The sequence below is a fragment of the Cinclus cinclus genome, chromosome 20 (genome assembly GCF_963662255.1).
Source record: "Cinclus cinclus chromosome 20, bCinCin1.1, whole genome shotgun sequence".
NCBI classification, from domain to species: domain Eukaryota; kingdom Metazoa; phylum Chordata; class Aves; order Passeriformes; family Cinclidae; genus Cinclus; species Cinclus cinclus.
The window spans coordinates 9,469,839-9,485,620 of NC_085065.1; the positions used below are offsets into that span (position 1 = coordinate 9,469,839).

Sequence of the window (15,782 nt, forward strand, 5' to 3'; positions counted from 1 at the left end):
TCCCTTTGGCAGTCCTTGCCAAAAAGGAGCTTGTAAAGTGAGAACATTTGGTTTCTTCATCAAGATGCATGCATTACTTTCTGAAACAAACACCAGATTTCTAAAGCTTCTAGTCATGTGTCAAAACACTGGGCTTACAGAAAACCAGAAATTACTAAATTGTCTTTAAAAGCCACTGCTGTAGTCTCATTTTTTCATGAGCTCTTCAGTCTTTTCCTTAATAATAGAACATCATTATTAATACTTTTAGTTTCCTAAATGAAAAAAAGAGAAAGTACTTGATAATGCAGGTATAGTAAATTTAGGAAAGAAAAGGGAGTGAGTGTTAGGGAAAGTGAGAGTCTTGTAAGTAGACAGCTTTGTTTATTTTGCTTTAGTTTGTTGGTAAACTAAGCCCTTGTGCTGTCAAACTGCCAGCACTCTATTTTCAGCTTAAGATCTGAAGTGTTTAAACCACCTATGTCACAATTCTAAATAAAATCTTCCCTCTGAATGCCATTGACAGGTAGCGAGTGTGTACAGTAACAGCAGAGCAATGAGCAAGTAATAATCAAATACTGAGAATACAGCTGGGATCAGGGATACATTTCCCTTTGCTCAAGTTTTAAAAGCAGATGGTTGTTTTTTGTTTATTTTAGACATCCTAAGCACAATATTTAACATTAAAAATGAAGGATTCAAACCTAGTGCTGGCATATTTTGTTGCAAAAAAATAAGAACCGTCTCCAGTAGTGTGGTTTGTGGTGAGTTTATGGACATTGTGTGAGTCAGGGCTTGTCTTTTGCATGTGCTGAAAAGTGGTTTTGTACAAACAGCACTTCTTATTCAGCAGAATTGCTCCTGGATTTATGTAGGGACATTAAAAACCTTCTCGCTGTTTAGATTTTAAAGAACGTAAAATGTTTCAGTCCTGTCTGTGTGAGAGGGTGACAGCCAGCATGGACCTGTGAGGGCAGTGCCTTCTCCCGTGCTGCTGTGGCTTGGCCAGGAGTGGGAGAGGGGAAGGAGCATTGGAGGTGAATGGGGAGAGCCTTCATTGAAGGTGATGATGTGGAAAGGGAAGGTTTCCAGACCTCAGAGCTTCCCTCGGGGTAGTTCACCTACAGCAAATTAAGCTCTGAGTTTACAACTTTCCTACCTCCCACTCGCTGCCTGCCAGCTTTTGGTCTGGATTCAGGCACTTAAATCAGGGTGCATCATCTTGCCAGACATTTCCTGCAGCCAGTGGGGACCACAGGTCAGAATAAATCTCTGGAGAACTCTCTTTACTCGCATTTGTTGACTAAAGGGGGATCCAAGGGATGACGAGGCTGTTAACTGCCTGCAGTCACCCATATCTTGGTCTGGGCTTCCTCTGAGAGCCTTTATGTAATGTGGATTTTTATATTCCAAAGATGGAGGGAGTTTCTCGAGGAAACTGAGTGTCTTTGTGCTCTGCTGTTGTCGGTCACCCTCAGTTCTAGGGCAGGTTTAGGTGTTTGGGAGATGGGTGAGGACATGAGCCTTGCTGTGAAAGTCTTTGAGAAATGATAACAATTGAGTTCATAACAGACTGTTATAAAATCGTTAAACCTTCAAAAGTGTGAAGAGAAAAAGAAAAAAGAAAGGCAGCAACTCTCTTCCCCAGCTTTCTGGTGGCCCCGTTGACTTTTGTTTACCAGTCTAATAGAGGGACATACTGAAGCTCCCATTGAGTAGGACAGCTCCTTTTACAAACTTTTATCATTATTTTCTTACAAACTTACGTAATTATTTGGTATTTCAGTTTGAAGAATATGGCACCTATAAAATACAGGTCTGATAGATTAGAACAGAGGTTTGTCAGACTTCTGCACATGCAGCTTGCCTCTGACACAGTAACAGATACAGAAATGCTGTGTGCTGTCCATGAGTGATTAAGGCTGTAGCTTCTCCATGTTTTTAGATTGAATCTTTCTCTGTTGAATAAACAGGCTTCCTTTGTTTAAGTGCTGCAATGAAAAGCAATTATTATTTTATTTTTCCATAATTCATTTTTGAAATGAGAGGAAAACTTGGAGACCAGTTCTTTAATCTGGTTTATGCATGAGTCAACATTGTCAAACAACCTGTCTTTGTACCCTGACTAATTTGCTCAGAGTGCTGGAAAACTGCCTAGACTTATCTCCTGGGCAAGGAAAGTTTTGCAGCATCAAAGCATTTTTTGATTTATTTTAAATTTGTGAGCGTACTTAGGTCCAGATTAAGTAAAGTATTTCTGCAAAGAACTTGAGAGCATACTGGCAATGGAATATGTGCTCACAGTTTATGAATATTAACTAATTAGTTAATACTGCAAACTCATGAGAAAGTAGGAGGGATAACTCAGGTCTGTTAAAATCCTTTTCTACTGTTCAAGGAAGAACTGTTTTTCCCGAGCACTGGGGTTCTTTACTCTCCTACATTGCACTTTTGGGGAGCAGCCACAGCCCAGAAGCTGATAAATGAGATGGGGCAGGGAGACAATGTCTCCTGGGGCCGGGTGAGCAACTGAGTAAAACTGCAGGCAGCTCCTTTGTCTCCATCATTCCTGAGCAGAAAATGGATCATGCTTCCACTAAAGCTGCCATGGCAGAGGAGTACTGAGGGTTGCATTGGTCCTGCTCCTGAAAGATGTGGGACAGTGGTGGGAAAAGAAACTCAGAACACCTGCTGTAACTCTCTTTGCATCTGAAAACAGGCCGTGGGAGAGAGAGTTTTCCTGGAGAGAGTTGTAATGACCCACTGGTTAATTGAATTAGTGGTGTTTTATGTCCAGCTTTGTGAATTCATAGTCAAGTAGTGGAACTGGATGGTTGAATGTGTAAGAATAAACTGTTGGGCTGACTTCTTTCAATCTCTGTTTTATGTTTAATTTTCATGTTGGCTTGAAATAAAAAGCTTGGTTTGTGTAAGAATGCAAAGATCACTATTCCTGTTTTTTCCTTTACAGGGCAAGGTCCATCATCATAACCAGAATGATCATTTCCCACCTGATGGAATTGGTGAGTGCCTCTGCAGTTCCTGGGGGAATTCCTGAGCCCAGTGAAGCTGACAGTAGTTTGACATACATGGAATATCTGGTCTCTTCTCTGTTTGAATGCCATTTACTTGTTGTTTGCATGTAGGAATCAGATCATAGACTGTTAAGTGGACATTTGATATTTCTGAGGCTCTCCCTTTATAGGTGTTGTGTACACTTATTTTGAAGCCTTAGCACAAATGCAGTTGTTGGCCTTTGAAAAATAGCTGTGTTTGAAATTTATCATGTACAGCCCTATACCAGTGTATTTGCACTAAAAGGGTTTGGACATTATTTTGCATGCACTGTTTTCAGAGGTACTTTGAAGTTAAATTGTGCTGTCATAGATCCCAGATATTACTGAACATACCTTTGCAAGGTAGCATGCAACAGCTGAATAGCTTCATTATTAATTTGGAAAAGCATTAGTTTAGAGCTTGTCTTCCCTGCTAAAGAAAGGAGGGTTATTTTAGCTTCTGATGCAGTGCTTAACAGCCACTCTGACTGTCAGCATATTTAATTGGTTTGGGACATTCTTTCATTAATGCACTTACCAGCTACCTGTTTCTCTGTATCTCAGCTTGTATTTTCTGCCTCTTCAAATTTTTGAAATGGAATACAGGATTTGATTAATGCTTTCTCTTGGTGTACCAGACTTGTGCTGTTAGAGTTGCACACATACTTCATAAAGATAGATGCTGTTAGGATGAAAAAACAAAGAAATTGTCTTCATGTTCTTTTTGTGTATATATCTTCTGGGGCTTTTTGTATGTGTGTATATATACATATATATATCTTTTATTTTTATCTTTATTTTCAGTTCAGCCCAATCCTTCTGTTCTAATTGGAAATCCTATCCGAGCATATACTCCTCCCCCTCCTCCTCTGGGACCTCATCCCAATCTGGGGAAATCTCCGAGTCCTGTTCAAAGGATAGATCCACACACTGGGACAAGTATTCTATATGTACCTGCTGTCTATGGAGGAAATATGGTCATGTCTGTGCCTTTGCCTGTAAGAATTCATTTTCTGTTTCTCCCCTCTCCCCACCTCACTTACTGTGTGCACATAAATGTATGGCAAAATCAGATAATGAGTTTCTTGCAGGTTTTTTTCAGCACTCCAAATCTGTGGGCTTTGCTGGCTTTAGGAGTGGCAGTGCAGAGGACCTGAAGGCTTTGCTCCCAGAAATAACTCCCGGCAGGCTAAAAGCAGTTTCATGTTCATGTAATTTGGTGTGTTTTAGGCACACCAGTGGAATCTGTCTCATCTGACTTGAGACACCTGCCTCTGAATTATTTGCCTGGTTCAATTCTCGATCATTGGAGAGACCTCAGTGATTCACACCAAGTTTGTTTCTCTTTATTGGCATCACACAGCCTAAATTACAGGCTTTGGATGTCTGCAGTGCAAGGTGTCTGAAGTGAAGTGATAAGAAAAATAAGCATAATGGGATGTTTCTCCCTTCCAGAACCTCATAGTGAACCAGTTTTCTCTCCAATCCCTTCCCTTAATGACATTTGGGAGCAGAATGAAGATCTCTTACCAGGTCTTTCAGGCTATATTTATGCATGGAATTTTGGATTACAAATAAAACTGTCCCACCAAAATTTACACACATTAAAGAAGCAGTCTCTGCTTTTTTTTTTTTTTACCCTTCACAGTCAACATATTCCAGGAGGAAAATGCAAGGAAAGAACAAAGGCTGCAGAAGCTTGTGAAGTAACATGTCTGTGTTGTACGTAACTCCTGAAGACTGTGGCAAGCATGTGGAGCACACACATGCAGACATGTGTTTAATTCCATTCATAATGCTAAATAATGGAATATAGCTAATTTGTTTTTTCCCAGTAATTTTGAGTCCTCTGTTGTAGTTTGGCTTATGGATGGTGAATAGAGGACTTGCTGTAGTTTCCATTTTGTGTCTTAGATCAGCTGGCAGCTGTAAATCGATTTTCTTTGTTAGGTCAAGGAATTTTCTTTTTTCCAAACTTACTAGAAATCTGCATTTGATGGATAAATTTAAATGCAATGAGAAGGCCAGCAGCTGTATCTTTGTCATGCTTGGTCACATTACATTAATATTAAGCCAAGGTAATTTTTAAAGCTGTCTTATTGTTCCAAGGTTAATATATTTTTATGTGTTTCTAATCAAAAGAAATGTACTTAAAACAAGTATTTTGAACTCACCTTCCCTGAGGATGGAGTTTTAAATAATTAAGTGGGAAGACTTAGGTACTAATGAGACTGCTACTTTTGAAAAGAAGCTTGGAGAGCTTGGAGATCATTTCGGGTTGTACAGATGCAATAGCAGCCTAAAGCTGAAGTTCAAAGTGCACATTTCAAGGGCAAATAGTAATTTAAAAGAAGAATTGGATGAAGGTTGTTACGCTTGAAACAAGCAGGGACTGAAGTAAAATGTTTTTATGTTCGTGGAAGATAAAATGATGTCTTTGTTTAATGCAGTTTCCATACCCAAAGTAAAAGCTAGAGGAGGTTGTCTGCTGCCATCACTAAAGGATATTTGGGAACCAGAGTGTTGGGAAGACTTGCCCTGCACTCTCTGCTTGTTCATATATTTCCCTTCTTTTAATGAATTTCCTACAGGAAGAGTTTGAATTCATTTGATACAGAGCTGTGTTCCTTAGCATTCCTTCTAGGAATAAAATGGAAGCCATTGTAAGAAATCCTGACTTTTTACCTGCTTTCAGAAGGTGGATTTTCCTTTGACTCTGCAATACACATGTCATGTAGCACAGACACTTTGGAGTGTCATTCCCTGTCACTGCTCACCTGTGGGCACTCTCTGGGTTCCACCAGTAGTCCTGGGAACTTCACTGGGTGTCCTGTGGGTGCAGAGGTGGGCACAGCCCCTCCTGCTGAGGCCCAGAATCCCAGCACTGGGTGCTGCAAGGTCTGGTCCTCACCTTTGAGGCTTCTCTCTCCGTCCCCCGCCCCGAGCCACAGCCCAATGTCTCATATCTACCAGGAGAAAGGGCTTTGTATTTGTTTGAACTTCACCCATTTCTGTTTAATTAAAGAAGAGATTAATCTGAAGCTATTAAGCTACCATTTGTCCATCAGTCTTTTCTCTCTGAACTTTGAAACCACTGAAACAAGAATGGGTTTTGATAGAAAAATTTTTGCCTAGGGTTCTGGAAAATCTGTGCCCCTTGTTTTGCCTGCCCTTAGAGCTCTCCCCTCCCAGCACCAGCTGTAGTTGTGTGTGTGTCAGGTCAGCTGGTGCACGAAAAACTCTTGTCAGTGACCTGATACCAGCATGCTCGTTATCACTGCCTTTAATTGAACGTACCTTAACAGATCACATCTCTCTCTCTCTCTCTCCTTCTTTTTTTTTTTAATCTTTATTTTAACTTTTGTTTACCACATAGGTACCGTGGACAGGGTATCAGGGTAGGTTTGCAGTCGACCCTCGACTCATTACTCACCAAGCAGCCATGGCATATAACATGAACCTGTTACAGGCACATGGGCGAGGGTCTCCGATCCCGTATGGCCTGGGCCACCCCTCCCCTGTTAGCATAGGACAGCAGCAGCTCCCACACCAGGACAAGGAGCAGCACGAGCAAACTCGGAATGGTCAGTGCTTGGAATGGCTCTGCAAACTGCTCTGCTTTGGGTGGAGTTTGTGCTTGAAACAGGGGCTTCCCTTCCTCCATCCTTATGTCCTTCGCCCTTTCCTCCCTAACCGAGCGATCCGCAGGTTGGGGAAATAACCTGGGATTTGCCATTACAAATAGAATAACTGGGCTATTGTGAGGTTCAGAGGGAATGGGAGGTGGGGAGGGCTGTTGAGGGTGTAATTGTTCCATCTCCCTTCCGCAGTACTGCTGATGTTATTTGCAGTTAAGTTAGAAGGACTGCTTAGTGGTGATTAATGAACAAAATGTGGAGATTAAAGGGAAAGTGCTATTTAGGTGGATGATACTAAATGTCTGTAGTGCTATAAATGGCATACTAATAAGTCAATTTTCCTGTGTTTGGGGGGAAAAAAATCCCAAAATAGTACTTTTTCTATTGAAATGAAATAATTTTGTAAATGTTTTTAGGTAAAAGTGAAAACACTGCTGGACCCGAAATCAGTAAAATTCGAACACCTGAGAAGAAACCTCTGGAATCCAAGCAGGTGAGTTTATCTTGTATGGGATGCTGGTTTGGTTTGGTTTGGTTTGGTTGGTTTTTTTTTTGGTGTTTGGGTATTTTTATTTGCTTGTTATTTCATGCTCTCTCTTAATGAATTTAATCATTATGTTTCGTAATTCATTCATTTAGTCAAACCGAAATATTTTTTATTTCAGTTTTTTAAATGCAAATTCTCAGAACTTTTTACTCTCCTTTTGTAGGTCGATTTAGAAGCAAACCCTCAGCAGAGAAGCCCAGAGTCCCGTTCCAATGTTGGTTACCCCAGTGCTAAATTCCATCGCAAAGACAACCCCAACCCCAGGCAGCTGAACCTGCACCTGACCCCGCCCCACTCCCAGTTCGCAGTTCCCAGCCGCCACTTCCAGCACCTGTCCCAGATCCCGAGGCAGCCCTACCCTCTGCAGCAGCAGCAGCAGCAAAACCTCTTAAGTCAACAGCAAAATCACTTGCCTGAACAACCCAACCAAATGCCACCCCAGCAGAGCCAGGTAGTTCAGCAGCATAATCACTTGAATCAGCAGCCTCCACCACCTTCGCAGCTTTCCCCTGCTTTCCAGGCAGGCCCCAGCCAGTCCTTTTTTAATAATCCCATTCCCCACCGACCACATTCTCCTGCTGTAGATGCTGTGATTTCAGAACAACACCCCCCACCTCTGTTACAAGAAGTCAATAATCCTTTGAGGCCTATTGCACAGCACAACCCAGTTCTGCCAACCCACTTGAACAACTTCATTGAAGAGAATCCATCAGGAATGCCCTTAGGGGACACTTTAGGTAGGTGACTTTTCTTTATTTAAATTCAGAGTGTGCAATTATAACTACATTGAAGTGAAAATGAAGGAGGTATTTACCTTTTTCAGGCATATTGCTCTGAATTGGGTTATTGTTGGGTTAGTTTCCATAAGTAATGTCATTGAGCATAATTTACTGCTTGAGGCATGTTTGAATATTCAGCACTTTATTAGAAGATTCATGTTTATATGATTTTCCATATGATTTAAATAACCAGGTTATGCACTGCAATGCAGTTAGTGTATAATAGACCCTGGAATAAACTGTATAAAAATTATTCTTTTTTTTTTTTTCTGACGTGAAGATCTTTTAAAAGGGGCATTAGATAAAATTTTTTTTTAAAACTATTTTTGTAGATCGTATGCATGGAAATGTAGCTTTGGAAACAATAAGGCAGCAACAACAAGCCAGGTTACAGCAATGGAATGAACATAATGCCTATCTCAGTCAAGGCACTATTCCATATCAACACCATCACCATCCTCATCTACCACATCTTCCTCAGCAACCAATTGGATTACATCAACAGCAGCAAGTTAGGGCAAACTGGAAACTTGCCAGTAATACAGAAGATGAAACAGAGGCAACATATTCAAGGTATTTGTTTACTGAGTCATCAGAGCTTGTGTAAAATTGAGCAGTGGGCACCTATCTGTAACACTGTGATTAAGTGCAAGGCACTTAAAGGTATTGCTTTTTGCTGCTGTTATTATGAAGGTTAAAATAGTTGGCAGGCTGACTTACAACTATGCTTTTATTATGTGTTATGCTTTATTCTGTTAGTATATTGGGTAGTAAAGCTGTAGTGGAAAAATATTTTTATGGAGCTTTTCAGAGCTGTATTTATGGGAATAAGGAATGGATAGAGAGTAACAGCCTTGTGTTTTTATGAAAAACATGTCTGAGTGTAGTTAAGGCCTATGTAAGTTGTAAATTCTTCAATTTGAAGTAGCAGTCTGAGATTTGTGTGCTTGAAAAGAAACAAAACAGCCCCTCCCTAAACACTGCTCCCAGTTGAAACCTAAACTTTTCTTCCTTTTCAAAAAGCCTTTGCTTTTAAAAGCAGATGTAAAGAAAAAAAGCTTGTATTTGAGATGGAGCTTTAGGAGGCAAGAAAGGAAGCTGTTGAATGTCAATAGAAAGATGGTTCCAGTGGTCATCAGCTTTAATCATGTATATTGTAAAGGCTGGATTTTTAAATTGCCTCTGTTTACTGTCATCTCCCACTATGCTTTCTTTTCCATCTGGTTTGTTATAGACATGGTAAAGCATCTAAATACCCTCCTAGCTGACTCTTTGAAGTGCTGAATTGAATTGACCTTTTGAAAAAGTTCAGAATTATATTGTGCAAGTGAGGGGAGTCCCTGATTGTTCCGGCTTTTGCCTTGGAAGGGGTTAAAATTTTCTTTAACTCTGTGAACTTTTTACTTTGTGTAGTAAAGCAGGAAATCCTTACCTTTAGTTGTCTCTTAAGAGATAACAAAAAATTGATTCTTCTGACTGGAAAGGAAATCTCAAGAGTTATTAAAACTTTGAGATGATTCAGGTGGGTATTTCATGCAGTTAATCTTCTTGTGCCTAATTTCTGATTGCTCAGTCACATCCTTTGAAGTTAGGGTCAGTAAGCGCAAAGATGAGAATATTTAAATTCAGTGTTTTGTTCTCTGAGATTTCAGCAAAACTTCTTTTTTTCTTTCTTTCTCTTTCCTTGCTACATTTATTGTGTCGATGCAGGTTCCAGGACTTGCTGCGGGAGCTGTCCCACCGCGATCCGAGCGAGAGCCGGGACGTGGCTGAGATGCCCCCGCCCCAGTCCAGACTGTTGCAATACAGACAAGTCCAGCCCCGGAGCCCACCAGCACTCCCTTCTCCTTCCTGCAACTCCAACCACAGCGCCCACTTCCCCAACTTCACTGAGAACAGCAGAGACATTGAACTGCCCACTAACCCAGCATTTCAGCAGCATTTACCCCAAATGTACAACCCCCCTTTCTCAATGCCATCCGAACACATAACCCCGTCTCCCTTGAAATACCTGCAACCTGATGGGTCCTGGACTTATGCTAACCTACAGCAGAATCACCTCCTGGGGCAGGGCTTTCACTATGGAATACCTCCACTGGCCCACAGGTCACAGCAAAGCCCTTTTATACAAATCCAGAATCATCAGCACGCAGTTGGTCAGGAGCCATTTCATCCACTCGCATCTCGAGCAGTTTCTGCTTCTTCGCTCCACAGCTTAGAAGAGGTGGGTGCTCTGTCTGCTCTGCACTTGTCCTGTCATTTTAAAATCAAATTATGTTGTGAAATGGTCATGAATGCAAAACTCCTCGCGCATTAAAAGCTCACAGTGGGAATTTCTGTGAGGAGGAGTCGTTCTCTGTGTCTCTGCTGTTCACCGTGAGCAGATCCGTGGTTCTTGTCTCTGCAGGTGTAACATTTTCTCTGCTAAATGGGAAGCCTTGGCTTTTGGAATGTTACTCTTCGTTTTGGTGCAGTCATTGCTCTGTGTCTGCATGTCATTTTTCTGCAGTGAAAAGGAGCCCCAGCCCAGGTGGAAGCTCTGGACAGTCAGCTGGAATGAGCCAGCCATTTGACTCAGTGTTGAGCTCAGTGTGAGCTGAGTTACTTCTCATAGAAGACCAGAGCTGTACAGTTGTTCCAACACGGTCCAAAACCTGATTTCATAATCACACCCTGCCTGCATTCATTTGATACAAAGCCATCCTGGGTATTTTGGGGGCTGTGTGTTGGAAATCATCCAGCTGTGCTCCCTGAGGCTGGCTCCAGCACACACCCTGCCACACACGGCTGGCTCTGTCCCTCTCCATCTTCTGCTCTCCTTGGGCTCTAAGGGGGTGTGCTGTGAGATGCAGACTGTGCCAGCACATACAGCCAGGACAGGTCATTTTTGAACAGGTTTGAGGTTTTAATCCCTGTTGGAATCTGAGGTGCTAAGGAGTGTATAAATTGCAAACAAACAAGGAGTATCCTGAAGCCAAGTTGCATTCCAGGGATGTGAGAATTAATATTCTCACTGACTGCATGTAATCCAATATTTGTACATAAGTGGCTTGTTCTGTGATGCATTTCTGTTAAGGTTTTTGCAGGAGCTGGGGAGGGAGCCTTGCTCATTGCTGTCTCACACCATACATATTTAATTTGTCTTTCAACTTCTGAAAACAGCAAATATTTAGTTTATGAGCCTGGGAAAAATAACTAAAATAGAATTCCAGTGCATTTTACAAATTTCTGTCTTACACAGATCCAGAGAGGTTAATGGAGTCCTCGAGCCCATCCAGAGCTGTAGTGAGGTTTGGGTTTATAGACATTTAGAAATTTGATGTCTCAGTCCATTAAGTCATACCACCCTGTATAAAATCTAATACTTTGTGACAACAGTTAATGTTGTCAGTACAGCGGGATGTAGGAACAATGGCTTTTCAGCAGTAATAAACTAATAAATATTCCTATAAAGCTTGTGACAGCTCCTGCTATCTGAAGACAAATAGAGTGAGCCTTTATGTAATTAGTGCAAATTCGGTTTAGTTCTTATTTCTTCTTCCTTTCAAAATATGTGACAGAAATGCCAAATGCAAAAAAGACAGAGACTTGCTTATAAACTTTCCAAAACTGCTGCTCCAGCTGGTAGGCAGGACTGAATGCACAAAGAAATCAAAATGGGCTTTTAGGTGTGTTTGTAACAGGCATCCCTCAGACAAGGCACTTGTCAGGGCAGATTTCTTGACTTTTGGTATCCTTATTAAACTGTTTGCTCAATCCCTATTTATAAAGCTGTTAATTGACTTGATACTTGAAAGCTTTTGCATGTGTTTAGTCAAGCTAGATCTGAACTGCACATCAAAGGGAATACTGGAGTTATTCTGTCTGGTTCTCTACTTGCAAGTGTCCAGAACTTTGATAAATTCCTGATTGCTTACCAAAATAGCCCTTTTAAACTCAATGAATGTATACTTTCTGGCTTGATTTGGGCAGTAATTTATGAATTTTTTTGTTTGTTATTGTTGTTGAAGAATTTCCTTAGGGGAGTGGATTGTCAGGACATCCAAATGTTGATCCCTTGACTGTGGCAACTGAAATAAGATATAACAGTTTCCTTTAATGCACTTTCCCCCCCTATTTCTTGTAGTTGATGTAATAACAGTAGTTGAACTCTGCAAGCAAGTTATTTGATGTTTGTTTAGCTTATTTCTTGTGGCATTTCATTAGGATTTTTTTTTCCCTTTACCAAGTCTAGATTTACCTGGATTTACCTGGATGACTTTTCTCTCATTGGTGCTCTTGTTAGTCAGTGCAGATGGCAGTAAATACTGTATTTACTATTAAAAATAAACTGTAATACAACAAGCTTGCTTTGAATCTTGAGAAAGCTTAGAGGGCCCTTAAATCTGAACTCTTGAACCCCACAGGTTAATTGATGGAGCTCCTGCTGTTTTCATCTACATGATCTACAGGGTTTATGGTAGCAAATAATTTGTGTGGTTTCAGATAAAATTCTCTGCATTATTTCTCCTGAGGGCACTCGCTTCTCCAGAGAATTTGTTTTGTATGTACAAAATCCAGTATACAAATGTATCCAGCTTACCCAGATTCTGGTGTACAAGTCACTAATTTATCCTTTGGAAAAGCCATTTTTTTCCTGGTTGCATTTTAAGAACATTTTTTCCTTGCTCTTGTGTGTTTCTGTGCTGCCTTTACTTCGTCTGTAAATGCTGAGTGTCTTCCTCCTCACTTTGTGATCCAACACCCACGTAGGAGTGTGGAGTGTGAGATGTAAAGGTTGATAAGAATTAAGAAATCTCAGTTGATGTTCTTTGCACTTCTTTTAAAATTCTTTATTTTGTGTGATCAAAATACTGCAATACTGCAGTATAAAACATATTTTTTTTTTTGTAAATGCAAAGAACTAGGATTTTTTTGTAAACCATTTCAGGGAAAATATTGAATGGGTAAATGGTATTTGATAGATGCAGTTGAATCAAAAGAGCAAAAGGCTATTTTATGATTTGTTTTTTTTGTTTGTTTGTTTGTTTTGTTTATTTTTTTTTTGTTCACAGTATGAACCAAGAGGACCAGGCAGGCCGTTGTACCAAAGAAGAATTTCCTCTAGTTCAGTCCAGGCTTGTTCTGAAGAATTAAGCACTCCTCAAGACAGTCTTGGTCAGTGTAAAGAGCTTCAGGACCACAGTAACCAGTCATCGTTCAACTACTCCTCCCCAGAGCTGTGGGTGAACTCCTCCTCCTCTGCCCCCTACCCAAACATTCCATGCAATGGAGCCAGCAGAGCTGTTCCACCCCGGGAGCTGCTAGGTGGGTACAGCTGCAGCTGCTGCTTTCCCCAGACCAATTTAAGCAAAGATTTTGAATTATTTGTTATTTCAGTTGTTACAGGCTTGCTTGGAGTAATCCCATTTCTTGTTAACATCCTGCTTTTCAGCTAAAAAAGCAATGCTGCTTCTTAGTCCTTTCCAAAAGCTCCACTAAACCCAGAAAGTCTCTTACGGTGGCTTCAAGTGCAGCTGAATTTGTGCTGGAGGGTGCTGAGGTGACTGGTGGGATTTATTTGCAAGATAGATTATTTGTTTCCAGAATCAGTGATACTTTGTGTTGGTATTAGAGTCTGAGGGAGCAACACATAAACTGAATTAGTGCTCTCAGCATTTCTCCAGTAAATTCTGGTACTTCATCAAAGGAGTGACGAGTTTAAATTCTCTCTGACCGTGGAAGAATCTCAGTGGAATGTGGCTTCCCTGGTGGTAGCAGCAGTGCTGATTGATTGAGCAGACAGAAACTAAATTAACTTTTCAGAGATGAGAAAAAGCTGCAAGGAGAGAGCTAAAGCAGTGCAACTATTCTTCTGTATTTCTTGTGTTTATGACAAACAAAATTACCGGGATAGTACAGTTTCTTCTCTGTGATTTTGCTTTAAGAATCTCCAGTGGTAATGTAAAAACAAAATTAATAAAAACACAAACAGTATTCCAGTGTGGATATTAAAACCACTTAATAATGTGAAAAGATATTTATAAGCTGGTTTTACTGGCCTTAAAAGATTTAATTGTTTTTCACCAAACTTTATAAACGTAAAACATCTTGTAATTTCATAGTAATTCTGAAGTAGGAACACGCAGCGTAGAATGAATGAGAAAAGCTCTTTATATCAGCCAACGACAGCACTCAAGAATTAAATTCCTAATGTGCCTTTTAATTTGCAAAATGTGAAAATGTTATTTAGCAAACCCGTATTTATGGCAGCATCTTTCACGCTAAGTTCAAAGCTTCAAGCTCAGGGCACTTCCTCCAATTTATTTCTATTTTTACTGAAAATCAAGGAGCTGAATGCACAGTATTAAGTGGCATTGCTCACACTGAGTTGCTCTCCAAACTCTGTGGTTATCAAAGAGGTGGAACTATCTCAGGAACTCTGGCACATTTATGCTGGGATCAGCCAGTCACACATTTCTTTGGTTTAATGAAAAGCTTGAGACCCTGTTTGTGAGTAAAGTCCTCAGATGTGTATATAAAAAGTAGCATATACACACATTTGCTGTCAAATACTAAATTCTAAGTGAAAATATCAAATTCTCACTGGTAACTGCGTTTGCAATGTAATTTTTTTTTTTGTTGTAGGTACGCATGGTTTCTGTTTTGTCAATAAATGTATAAGAAACAGAGCCCTGTACCTAATGGTTCATGCAAACACATCTCCATTTTATGGCTGCTGTGGCTTTCCACATTTACAGCTCATTGCCTGTGATCATATTTACAGCCCAAATGTGTTTTATAGAGCTAAGGGTTAATGGCCAGTAACTGCACTGTTCTCGTTACTGTTGGTTTTTACCCATGAAATAAAAGCCCGTGAGAATGTGATGCTGTGAGAGTCCTGAGCCTGCTTCAGAGGGAGTGACCCTGACTCCAGACTGCTCAAGGGCTCATCTCTCCTGCACACCAGCAGTGGCTGTAGCACCAGTGTTGGGTTGGAGCAGGAGGGACTTACAGAGCACAGGGAGAGCTGCTGCCACTTGATCAGGGTTGTTCTATGCAGGCACTTCCCAAAATTGCAATTTGAGGGTTTGATGTGCATTGCTTTTTCTGTTGATTGAAAGAAAATAATTTAAGTTCTTATTCAAGATGTGTGTTTCATATTTTTCCTTCTGTTAGGCACCTCTACCACACACAGCTTTCACCTCTGGCCCTGCTTGTCATTACTTGTCTTCTCTTGAGTGCTGTGGTTATTTTGGGAGGGTTTTTTTGCTCATGTTCTGGGTTGTTTGTTTTTTGTTGAATCATAGCAACCCTAGCAAAATTGGGTTGTGTTCTTTCCATATCCATTCTTCTATGGATTGGTTTTGGGGTTGTTTTTTTGGGGTTTTTTTGAGTGCTCTATAAAAAGCAGATGCCTGTGTGTGACCCTTCCAGTGAGAAACTTTGCTTTATGTTTTTCTTCTTTTGCACTAATTTGGTGGTACATTTTTGTACGTGCACTTTAAAAATAACATTATATGATCAAAGACTGAAATAATTACAGAATATATCTGTTGCCCAGTTCCTGGACTATTGCAGATATGGAGCTGAGTTTCAGTTTAGTGTCTCTCTAGCTGTGCAAGACAGCAGAATTCTCCAGACAAAAGTAAGGGACTTCATTAGGATTCAAGAAATTCATTTGAAAGCAGTTTTATACCTATGGTTTAAAGCACCACTTTTTCTGATAGTTACAGGAGTTGTTAAATGTGGAGCAAGAACATATCAATTAGCAGGAATGCATTCAGCCTGAAATACCAATAAT

The 15,782-nt window shown here is 40.5% G+C and overlaps 1 protein-coding gene across 3 annotated transcripts in view; it reads left to right on the forward strand.

Moving 5' to 3' along the window:
- HELZ (helicase with zinc finger) overlaps nt 1–15,782 on the forward strand; it is an 84,243-nt gene that overhangs the window by 65,238 nt on the left and 3,223 nt on the right. For all 3 annotated transcript variants that reach the window (XM_062506110.1, XM_062506108.1, XM_062506109.1), the window contains 8 exons: nt 2,951–3,002; nt 3,840–4,033; nt 6,412–6,619; nt 7,090–7,166; nt 7,384–7,957; nt 8,332–8,572; nt 9,710–10,223; nt 13,054–13,306. In XM_062506110.1, coding sequence (XP_062362094.1) covers nt 2,951–3,002; nt 3,840–4,033; nt 6,412–6,619; nt 7,090–7,166; nt 7,384–7,957; nt 8,332–8,572; nt 9,710–10,223; nt 13,054–13,306 — 2,113 coding nt within the window. The remainder of the gene's footprint in view (nt 1–2,950; nt 3,003–3,839; nt 4,034–6,411; nt 6,620–7,089; nt 7,167–7,383; nt 7,958–8,331; nt 8,573–9,709; nt 10,224–13,053; nt 13,307–15,782) is intronic.